The following is an 11259-nucleotide window of genomic DNA, read 5'->3' on the forward strand; positions in this document are numbered from 1 at the left end:
CGGCAGCTCCTGCAGCACTGCACATCGTTTGTCACTCCGACAGGTTCAAACAAACCCGGCTGGGATTAATTAGGCTCCATCTTCGTTTCCTCCAGCACTTCACAGGGGCCAGGCTGCAGAAGGCGGTGGGGAGGCAGCAGACAGGCGGGCAGGCTCAAGCAGGCAGCGACTGGCTAATCAGGCAGGGGGAGAAGGCGAGCGGGGATCCCCCTACTCCCCCCAGAATCCCTGCCCCAGTGCTAACGCAGTCAGTGCTGGATGCTGTCCCGGCTGGCTGCGGGCCCCATCCTGGGAACACGAGGCTGCGGGCAGCTGCGCAGCACAGCCAGATCTGGGACTAGACAGCTGCTGCCACCTCGTGCATGGAGGGCTGCTCCCATGCACACCACTGTCCTCCCCCAACCCCCCCAAAAGATGGGCCTGAAAGGCCCCGGTGGCAGATGGGACCCCCCGAGGAGAAGGCTGGACCCTGCCAGTGAGGAGAAAAACAGGCAACAACCAGCAAGTAAAACCAGAGCCCCCTGATTTATTAACAGTTGGTTCAACTGGACCTTACACAAGTGCCCGGGAGCCTCTCCTGGCACAACCTCACAGAGGGGCAGAGTGGAGGTGCAGCCCCCCATGGCCCCACGCATGGCTACAGGGGCTCCTGCAAAAATAACCGAGTGGGAACCCCGGCTGCCAGAGGGGCCCCTCCATCACCCAGGGCGAAATGCCATGTTCCCCTGCCGCTGCCCTGGCCCTGCTCTGGAGGCGAGGGCGGCATCCTGGGTACCACGTCCACCTCCGGCGGCAACCAGACTGCCATCCCACACCCCGCGGAGCAGCTCCATCGAGGGGAAATTTGGGTCCTTATCTCAGTAAACTCGTGATAGCTCAATCATCTCAGTTGCCAGCCCCGGCTACAAAACCCAGGGGACAGGACAGGGCACGGGAGAGGCAGAGCCAGGGCTGCAGCTCTCTACGGCACCACCAGTATAAAGACATGTCTGTGGCTGGGAAACCGTCCCCCCATTTCCCCACTGACCTTCATCCACGTCACCAACCAAACAGACACGTAACAACCAAAGAGACCACGTGAAACCCTCGGGGTTTAGGTACAAATTCTGGCACCAAAGAAAAACAACCCCCTTCAAAATGGGAACCAAACAACACCACCCCCCCACACCCCACCCCCGCACCCCAACATTATTAAAATACTTTTGCTTTTAATATTCAAGAGGTTTGAAGTTCTCAGAATCTTTCTGATTGCTGTTATCCCAACGTCCGCCCTGTCCCTGAGGGCTGGCTTTCCGTGCCAGGGGACACTGGGCGCCGCTCGGCTTTACCACAGGAAACACCACGCGTGTACAAGATCGCAAGGGGGGCTTTGCAGGGTCGGGAGTGTGCCGGGGCCAGCACACCGTCCCCTTCTCCTGCTCGGCCACAGTCCCACAGCACTGCCCACGGAGGGGGAGAAAGAGGTCGAGGAGTTTGATAATGAACAGGGATGACAAAAGAAATCATGCCCAAGGCTTTGAAAGAAAAAATCCGCCTTGCTCGCAGCTTTTCCAAGTAGGTGTCGGGGGAATCCAGCAAACTCTCCTGCGTCCTACCACGGGGCTGATGGTAGGATTGGATCTGGGTCGCTCGGTGCTTTGGGTCTCCACCAGCTCCGTTCCTCTGCTCCAGCTCAGCAGTCACCTCCCAGCATGCCCAGAGCGGCTCCTCCACTCTCAGGCCAGGAGGTGAGGGATGGCTCTGCCACTGCCCTCAGGCCCAGGGGAGTCGGGGCCCATTTTGGGCAGAGAAAGGGGGAATTTGTGCCACTTCCCCATGTCGGAGTGGGGCGGGAAGGAACCTCACTGACAGGCCCAGGAATTAGAAAGGAAAAATAAAATGAAAGAGAAATGGGTGCGGGGTAGGTAGAGAGGTGGCAGCACATGGACCACAGCCAGGCCGCTGCTCGGGCAGCCTCCAGCGCAGCCGTTTGCTCCCGGGGGTCCCCTCCAAGGCGGCTGCCAGGTATTGCTGAGGAAGGTCCCGCCGGGTGCAGGCGTCAGCCCCGCTCCGGTATTGCTGGGCAGGCAGCGGGCGGCAGCTACCTGGTGCTCTGCAGCTCCTCCCGCAGCCAGGTGGGCAGCGTCTGCCCCATTTTGTACAGGAGCTTGGAGAGCTCTATGTTATGGTCCCTGTAATAGTCCCGCAGGAAGGCGCGTGACTGCAATGGGAGAACAGATAGAAGGGTCAGGGGGACCAGCCCCAAGCCCACTGCCCCAGCACAGCCCCCAAGCCCTGCTCGGGACCATCCCAGGAGGCTTTCTGCATACTCACATCCGAATCCATCTCAGGGTACTTCCTCCCTTTGCTCTTTCCCAAGCATTTCATTTTCCCTCCGTCCAGAAGCTGACACCAGAATCCTTTCTTTGGGTCAAACCTGCGAAGTGACAGCTCTGCCTCACCCCTCTCGCTCCCCCACACCTGCTGCAGGCAAGCACACTGCCCAACAAGCCCCACTGCCACCCAGCCCTGCATGGGGGCCCTTCTCCACCTCTTCTTTAATTCACAGCCCAGCTAACATCTTGTTATCGACCCCCTTGTACAGCAGGTTCCCTGTACAGCTGCACAGTAAGTGGCCTGACAAGGTTCATTCATCACCACATCGCCCTGCTGTGAGGGAGCATGGGGGCCTACATGGGTTTAATTAGTATTTTCTGCAGCACCTTTGGCCCTGGATGCTCTCAGGAGCCCCATGACACCTGGGTGCAGACTCAGAGCGGTCACATACACAGGCGAGCCCAGCGCAGAGGTAAATTACTGTTTTTCTAGGAGCTCTGGAGGCTCCTGCTTCCCACAATGGGCTTTAATGTCTGCAAGGCTGAGAGTGGGATGGCACCTGCAGAGATGTCACATGGCCAGCAGCAAGAGCTGCTCTCTGCAGCGCATGCACAAGGAGACAGGGTGCTGGGGCTCAACACTGTCACAAGTGGCATGAACGCAACCCTGAACTCCACTCCAGAAGCCCAGAGCTGCTCCTGGGCTGCCCGGGGTGACACCGCCATCCCCACCGCAGTGCCTGGATAAGCACAGCAAAGCAGGGTGCTTCTTGAACGTTATTTCTGATTGCAGCTACCCCAGTGTAGGCCACAGCACTGAGGAACTGCTGTTCCAGCCTCAGCTGAAACCCTGATCTCAATAAAACCAGCAGCAGCTCTGCAGTGAGCCCCAAGGCTGAGGGCTGCCCCCAGGACAGTGCTGGGTGTCCCCAGGGCCAACCCACTGCACTGGGAGCAAAGGCATGTTGGAGGAAGGAGAAGCCTGGGGAAGGACTCACGCCAGAGTCTTGTGGTAATCGATGAAGTTGGTCACGCCAAGGAATTTCTGGACTGTTTCCATCACTTTGGCGGGTTCTGTTCGGAGCAGCTTGCCGTCCAGGACCAGGATCTGCAAGGAGCAAGGCAGGGCAGTGAGGTGCCGCTGGCTTCTGGCTCTGCTCTTCTGGGGCACAACACCTTCACTGCACCTTTTGCCATCTTGGAGCCAAGTTTGCCACCAGCCTGCACAGGGTCCCTTTTCGAATGCTGACGTGCCCCGGTGTTCACTTATGCTGGGTGTTGGAAAATTAAATGCAAATAAAAGCCAGAGCCAGGATCCATCCAGGACAGCACCAGAGCTTCAGCTCGGGGCCCCCCAGTCCACAGCCAGCCAGGATTGCATTACAGGAATTATGCCAGAAGCAGACAACTAATACACTTTATAAGGTTAAATGATGGTGGAAAAATCATTCAGGGACTGAGTCCATACACTGCCAGCAGGACTCCACTGTGTGGGGCACAGCCGGGCTGGCATCCAGCCCCCATTTCCCCTGGAGGCAGCTCGAACCACAGGGCAGCTTTGCCCGCTCTTTTTGTCACGCTTTGATGCTGTGGTCACACCAGACAGGGCAGCCCCGCTGGGGTCTGTGGCCAAGAGCTAGAGGCAAGCAGTGGGTGCCCCTGCAGAGCCACGCACAGCCCTCCACCCCACGCCCCCCTTTACCCTGCTTTGCCGGAGGGCCAGCAAAAGGACCTACCTGCCCAGGACCGGCACAAGGACATCTTTGTGCATCAACTGTTGACAACCTCACACTACAAGGGTTTCCTTCATGCACAATATCTGCCCTCTGCACTTTACCCAAGCACTTTTACTCTCCTTCCCATGGTTATTAAGGTATAAGAAAAGCAGGTGCTCCCATGGGAGCACCCTTGCAGCTGACTTGGCACCTAAACTCTCTTCCCTGCGCATCCTTGCTTGGGCAAGGGGGGCTCCCCGGGGTGCTGCCACTGTAGGAGCAGGGTGCTCCCATACCTACCTGATTGGCATGGTAGCTGTTCAGCCAGCGCTCGATGTGGGTGGCGTACCAGCCTGGCACCAGGCAGCGGTTCTGCAGGGTCCGGAGCTTCGGAGCAGCCTCGGGTCCTGCCGTGATCACCTCATGGAAGGTGTATTTCAGGGCAACTGGGTCGTCGTGAGCTCGCTGGTGCTGCAGGCATGAGTGAGGCAGGTTTGCTCCTGGCACAGCCCAAATCCTGGGCTGCCCACGAGGTACCATGGCTCCCAGACCACTATGCTGTGCCCTTGCACATCTTGTTCAGCCAAAAAGTGCAGCGCCCGCAGCCACCCCACCTCCCAAACCAAGCTGATGGAGGGAAGCCCCTGGCCCACTGCCCCATGGGGCTGTCCAAGCCAGGGGAGAGGCAGAGGCAGAGGCTCACCTGATACCAGGAGTAGGCTCGATCTGCAGGGTTGATGAGGATGGTGATGACTTTGGCCTTGGAGAGCAGGGCCGCAGCTCGCCGGGGAGCCACTTCTGAGTCAAAGTAGTTGGCACTTTTCTCAAAGTAAAAGTCGGAGGTGGTGTTGGAAGGGATGGGGAAAAACTCCATGTACCTGGGAGAGGCACAGCGTGAGGCGGGCGGACAGGCACCACGAGATGTCCCCAGCACCTCCCCTCGCAGGTGACACCTCAGACACTCTGTACCACACACTAACCCTGCAGGGTGCCCCTGGGTCTGACATGCTGCCTGGGGCTGCACAATCCCCTCCAGCCATTTTGGAGGGCCAAGCCTCACCAGATTCCCTGAAAACAGCGGGTAGCAGATGTGCACACATACACATTTCTTCTACTGAGGGCACTTCTGAAGCCCTGGCATGTGGCCTTTGCCTTCAGGACAACATCTCAGGGATAAACCATGGTGGTGTGGTGGTCTGAAGGTAGTGTGGCAGCAACCACTGCACCGCAGACCTCTGCAGTAAGCCAAACTCTCTGACCACCCAACAGAGCTGGTGCTGGCACGAGGACACCCTTGAAAAGGGGACAGCCCATGCAGGATTTGTCCTGCCTTGCAGCACCCAGGTGCCCTCTGCCAAGAGCCCAGTGGCTGCGAGGCTGATGGGAAACCCCCTGGCACTGCTGCTCCAGTTCCTGAAGGAACCAGTGCTCCCAGCTCAGCCCCTGCAATGGGGAGACCTACCAGTCAATGCCCTTGTGATAGTTGTGTCCGTTGAAGAATTGTATCTCTTCGAAGGTCTCTGAGCTGGGGTAGTTGCTGCTCAGGTCCGGATGCATCCCCAAGAAGAGATAAAGGGCAGTTGTTCCTTTGGACAGACAGAAAGTGAGAGCTGACTTTGGCCAAACCTCTCTCCAAGCTCTGCTTCAGGGCAGGAGGGCTGAGAGAGACTCTCTGGGGGCGTGCGGGGGACTCAGCAAGCCCCCCAGTGCACTCACAGCACCAAGGGTGAAGGGAAGCACCTGTTTTTTGAGGCCCGATGATAAGTAGCTTTGGGAATCGGTCACAGGTCTTTTCTTTGGACCAAATGTCTTTATGACGCTTGTCTTCACAGGGATCCTGAAATGTGGGGTGGGGAAGATCAGAGACAGGGCAGCCTGGACGGGACTATGCACCACTGCTCAGACCCCTCCAGCCTGAGCAGACACATGGGGAGGCCACGTTGCTCGGCAGGCAGGGCAAAGATGGGTTATTTCCAGCTCTATGGGGCAAACTCCTTCCTGGCACCACCTGCAGAACCACAAAGAGGTGAAACACCTCCTATTCTCCCCATTCCAGGCATGACAGGTACCTGCCACAATGGGTCCTTCTCCTCAGAGAAGATCTGGAAGTATTTCTGTGCCAGCTGCACAGGCGGCAGCGTCTGCAGCTTCAGGTTGGTCCAGGAGTTGAGGAAGCGGACCAAGTGCTTGAAAGTGTACAAGCCCAGGCGGTCATTGCCGTAATTGGACAGATGGGTCATGAAGATGCTGATCTGAAGCAGACAGGACAGAGCAGGGGTTAGCAGAGCCTCCCCCAGCAGCCGTCGCATGCAAACAGCTTGCACCCTGGCAAAGGATGTTGGGAACATTGCCCACAGTGGCACCAGGGGATGGCTCTGCAAGACACACCTGCCCGTCTGTCTCCAGGCAGCCGGACAGCAGTACTTACAGGGTTGAGGAGCACAGTCAGGAACAGTTCACCCCCATTGATGATTTTGTCCAGCTCACTGGAACCACCGGGGTACTCATTGTAGAAGATGGTGTGTGTGAAGAGGCCGCAGGTTTGCCGGGGGAGTACCTAGGGCAGGAGAAAGACATGGATGGAGCAGCCAGGGTTGGGTCCACATTCTCCTCCCAAACGAAAAGGGGGTCCTCAACCCCTCAGAGGTCAGGATTGGCTCCACTGCTCCTCACCACCTTTGACTTGAATCCCGATGCCCACAATGGATGGAGATGGACAAAAGGAGAAGCCAAAAATTGTCCTCACATGAGCTTTCCCCATGCAGGATGAGCAAGGGCACAGCCCCCTTAAATCGAAGCATCCAAGCTGCCCAGAAACTACCCCCTGATGTTCTGGGGTTTAGTGGTGGAGGCAGAGGAGAGAAACACCAGAGATAAAACCTGGCCACCTACCATGATGCCGTTGTGGATGAAGCCACGGCGATAGCGAGCAGGTTTCAGGTGGGGGTACTCCTCTGTGCTCGTCACTTTGATTGACCAAACCTGCTTCCAAGCTTCGTACAACTGCACGTGGACAGGGTACACGCCCGAGTGGTGGGGGGCCACAGCGTACCCCATGTCAGTGGGGATGCCATGCTCCTGCAGAGAAGAGAACAGGGAGCAGGTGACCACGGAGACCCCAGAACCACGATGTTACAAACCAATCTCTCCCCAAGGGACTGCCCATTCCCAACTACAAATTGTGAATTTGTGCCTCTGAAGAGCAACCAGGGCAGGGCTGGGCCTGCACATCCTCTCCTAACCAGGGCTCTCTCCATGAAAGGAAACCAGCAGCACACATGCTGGGTGGACACTCGCTCTTTTGCTTCGTGTAGACCATCCTCATCCCTGCCGTTTCTGCTGTCACCAACAAACCAACAGCAGCAAAGCTTTTCTGTGGAGAATGAGGAGATACATCCACACAGGGCTGTAAATTGGTTTGTATCAGTCGATATAAAAGAGCCTGGAAATTCTGAGCTGGACAACTGCCCATCCCAAGTAGGGTTAGTCCAGTCTCTCTCTAATTAAGCACCTCTAATTATCAGACAATGAATTCAAGTTAGCCTGAAGATCCCTCTCTTAGGCCATAGGACCCAATTATTATTACTGGGTCTGGCTTTATTGGGTTTGGATTCAGGACAGCTGTGAGCAAATGAGTCAATCACACCATGATCTGGTCTCAGTGCTGGCTTTACTCAGGGCAGATAAAGGACGGTCCAAGAGGATGGACAACCCCTTAGCATGCTGAAGGTCAGAGCCTGCCGTTACACACCAAACATGTCCCCAACAGCTCAGCCTGCAGAGGGAGTTTCCATCAGCAGGAGCCTCCCAGCACATGGCCACCGCTCCATAATCCTGCATCATTGCCCAGCACAGCATCAACTGGCGCCAAGCTGAGCACCCAAACCCAGGCTCAGTTAAAACCCAGCACACACCAACCCAAGCAGACGCTTCCTTCTGCAGAGCTATGGGTCAGACCTCCGCATCCCACACGGGTTGGACCCCTGCATCCCCCCAGTGCTGGGCTAGGCAGGAACAGCTGCAACACACAGATGACGTCTCCCCTTGAATGGGCAACCCAGGCAGCTCGCTGCCTCTTTGCCCCCCTTCTCCCACCACCACAAACACCCCCTGCCGGCGGCATCTTACTCACGACAGCGAATTTCTTGTTTAGTGTCATCTGCTCGGCGAGAACCGACTGGTTGTGGAAGAGGTGAGGCTGCATGTGGCTCCACATGTGGGGGAACCACCAGAACTCCCTCACGTAGGACAGCAGCAGGTCATCGCCTTCATCCTCGGCATCAGTACCTGTGGGTGTGATGCTTGGCATCACCGCCGGGCATGCAGAGCCACAGGCGAGCAGCAGGGACAGAGAGAGGTGGAGCTCCTCTCAGCAACTGGATGATGGGGGGCAGCGGGGTGGGATGCCCGAGGACCCTCCTGCAGCCCCAACTTGGCCTTCCTGAGCACTGATTTGTGTCTCAACACCAGCTGTACGGCACCAACAGGCAAAGCGATGCCCTTGCCCTCCTTACCTGTGTGGAAGAATTTCCCTGAGTATCCCAGGTTGAAGGTGAAGTTTGGGATGTGGGTGCGCAGCTCATTCTGCGTGTCAAATAGTGCCTGGGAAAGGGTGAGAGAAAGCAAGGCGTCCTCAGCATATGGCCACAGGGATGGCTGCCATGCCAGGGCGAGGACCCATGTCCCCAAGAGCTTTGCAGAGGGGCTCCCACAGGGCCAGGGGATGCTCTCGGGGCAGGAAAGCTAATCCCTGGAACATCCTAGAGCAGGCACAGACCCCCAGCCCCACGCATCCCCTGTCCACCCAGCCAGGACATCACAGCCGCACCTTGACATCTTCCACTTTCATGCGTGTGCCCTCCTTGCCCACAAAGATGTCATCAATGTCCACCAGGATGTAGCGGTCGAGGGGCAGGGAGAGCCTTTTGCCCGTCAGGAAGGAGACAGAGTCCACAAAGACAAGCTTGTGCAGCCAGAAGTTGAGGTTGTTGCCAAAAAGCACCCTCTGGATTCCATCGTGGAGGCCCAGGTCCTGCATCACGGTAGTGTGCAGTGCTGCATCCACGCTCATGTGTGGGATGGACTCAGCCGACTTTGTCTTGGCCAGGAGGACAGGCTCGTAGGTGGAGTGATTGGACTGGAAGACAGTCCAGTCCTCCCCGGGAAGCACACCCTTCTCCACCTCGCTGGGGCGTGTGATGTACAGCAGGGGCGACTTGGGGTTGATGCTGCAGTCCTTCAGCGCCAGGTTAGAGTGGAGGAAGAGGGGGAAGCCCTTCAGCTGGGCACTCAGCAGGCTGTTCTCGTTAGCCTGCATGGGGAGAGACGGGGGTTGGAGAAGCGAAGATGCCGGGAATGGAGGTGTTGAAAGACAAACCAAGCACACAGCCTGGCTGTGCAGGCAGGGTCTCACCAGGGCACCAATGGCCATGGCAAGGGGTTAGGTGGCTCACCACCCCCAGAGATCCAGGTTCTGGGTCCCCCACTTCAGCTCCTGAGCACGGGGCACCCTCATCCCCCTTGCACACACAATCCTGCTCACGCTCAACATGTAAAGCGCCCCAGGGCTGCGAGCCCTGGGCAGGAGAAGGACAGGGGGCTGCCAAGCAAAAACCTGCTCATGCTTTTGGCAATCACCAGCAAGGGTCACTGCTGGGAAATGGGATGCTAAAAGCAACTGCACTGATCCCAGAGGCTTTTTTACCCCCAAAACACCCAGGAGCTGCACAGCCCTTCCATGGGGAGAGGACTAAGGTGGCACCCACTGCGAGAAGACTGCACCCCATTCCAGGCTGTGGGCTGGCTCCACAACAACTTGGGCTGCTGGCAGAAAGCATGGGGAGGGCACAGTCCCTGCAGGGCACCAGGACCCCAGAGCCCCCTGCTCACACCCAGCCTGGCCAAGGGGTCTCGGTTCGCCCCACACACCCCCTTACCTTGAAGAAGCCGATGATGCCCACACCATACTCCACACAGTACTTGTCCAGCAGCTCCCGGTTCCAGGCGTCCAGGTTGACGTACTTGAGGATATTCTCGTAGATGATGAGAGCAAAGCGCCCCCGGTCCTTGTCAGTCAGCGTGGGCATGTCCCCCTTCCCCGGGGCAATCTCTGTCCTGTATTTGAAGCGACTCGACTCCAAAATGGCCACGATCTCCTGACCCAGCTGGGAGTAGAGGCTCTCCACGAAGACCAGCACCAAGGGGTCCGTGCGGGAGGAGTCAGCCACCTTGAGGGTCTTCAGCGGCAGCAAGCGGGAAGGGGCAACCTTAGGCTCATCGCAGTCTGGCCCCGCCACGTCCCCAGAGGGCTCCAAGCCCCTTTTCCACCCATATAAATAATATGCAGAGACGAAAACACTGAGCAGACATAAGACGAAGAGCAGGAGCAACACCACCTGCGGAGAGAGCTGCCGCATACCCCGCCGGGCCCTGGCCAGCACAGTCATCCTTGCATCCGCAGGGTGAGGTGGGGCCCCTCTCCCCTGCCCACCCCCTCCCCTCACAAGCCCTGGGGAGGGGCAGAAGCAACCAACCAACCAAAAAAAAAAAAGTAAAATAAAATTGAATACTACTAATAAATTAAAATACTAGGAGGCCGCCTGTGCAGGCTCTTTCCCCTCCAGCAGTCCGGCGTCCCTTGCTGTCCGCTTCATGTCACCATGGCAGATGCACCGAGAGTCCCCTTGCTGAGCTGAAATCCCCGCAGTGGTGGCAGCGGCAGCCCCATGGCCTCAGCAGGGCGAGGGGGCGGCGGGCGGCCTCGGCGCGGCTCGCGGCGGGCACACGGGCATGGCGGCTCCCCGGGGCGCCCCAGTCCCCCGGCTCCGCACGGCGCCCTGCAAGAGAGAGGCAGGATGAGCAGGCAGGGCCGGCGTCAGTACCAACACCGTCGCCTTTATTTACGCCAGCACGGCAGCCCTGGCAGATCCCTCGGCACGCTTGCCGGCGTGCCAGGGCTTGCTGCGAGAGCGCTGTGAGCTCCCGACACCACTGGGGCGGGAGTGCAGTGCGCATGCGTGCCACAGGACCCTAGCCGAGGTGCGTGCCCAGGTCCTGGCAGCACCGCCAGGGTGCAATGGGGGAGCCCCCGACTCTCCATGAGTCAGTCCCCATAGTACCAAGCAGCCGGAGAAGCAGCCCTGCTCCTCCTGTTGGCCAGGCAGCCAGCAGGAGCCAGGCTGTGATGAGGAAAATGGGGTGTGGGGGGTCTGAGCACTGCACCACCCATC

At 58.2% G+C, this 11259-nt stretch overlaps 1 protein-coding gene across 1 annotated transcript; it reads right to left on the reverse strand.

The window, feature by feature from the left end:
• Window positions 1-506: 506 nt before the first annotated feature.
• NDST1 (N-deacetylase and N-sulfotransferase 1) lies at window positions 507-10614 on the reverse strand. Its single transcript, XM_075102690.1, has 14 exons — window positions 9967-10614; window positions 8859-9341; window positions 8545-8632; window positions 8163-8317; window positions 6923-7108; window positions 6459-6587; window positions 6100-6282; window positions 5771-5867; window positions 5493-5616; window positions 4734-4908; window positions 4331-4501; window positions 3314-3423; window positions 2314-2416; window positions 507-2200 (listed from the first exon to the last, which is right to left on the reverse strand). The coding sequence occupies exons 1-14, from the start codon at window positions 10474-10476 to the stop codon at window positions 2081-2083; spliced, it is 2634 nt and encodes an 877-aa protein (XP_074958791.1). The 5' UTR covers window positions 10477-10614; the 3' UTR covers window positions 507-2080.
• Window positions 10615-11259: the final 645 nt, after the last annotated feature.

The sequence above is a fragment of the Phalacrocorax aristotelis genome, chromosome 8 (genome assembly GCF_949628215.1).
Source record: "Phalacrocorax aristotelis chromosome 8, bGulAri2.1, whole genome shotgun sequence".
In the NCBI taxonomy this organism is placed as follows: Eukaryota; Metazoa; Chordata; class Aves; order Suliformes; family Phalacrocoracidae; genus Phalacrocorax; species Phalacrocorax aristotelis.

Bases quoted from the DNA above. Each gene is read 5' to 3' on its own strand.
- NDST1 (XM_075102690.1), bottom strand. From the start codon at position 10,476: ATGACTGTGCTGGCCAGGGCCCGGCGGGGTATGCGGCAGCTCTCTCCG. The intron at 8,633-8,858 runs GTGCGGCTGTGA...ACCCTTTCCCAG, and splicing joins TGAAAGTGGAAGATGTCAAG to GCACTATTTGACACGCAGAA. The intron at 3,424-4,330 runs GTAGGTATGGGA...TGCTCCTTGCAG, and splicing joins ACAGCTACCATGCCAATCAG to ATCCTGGTCCTGGACGGCAA.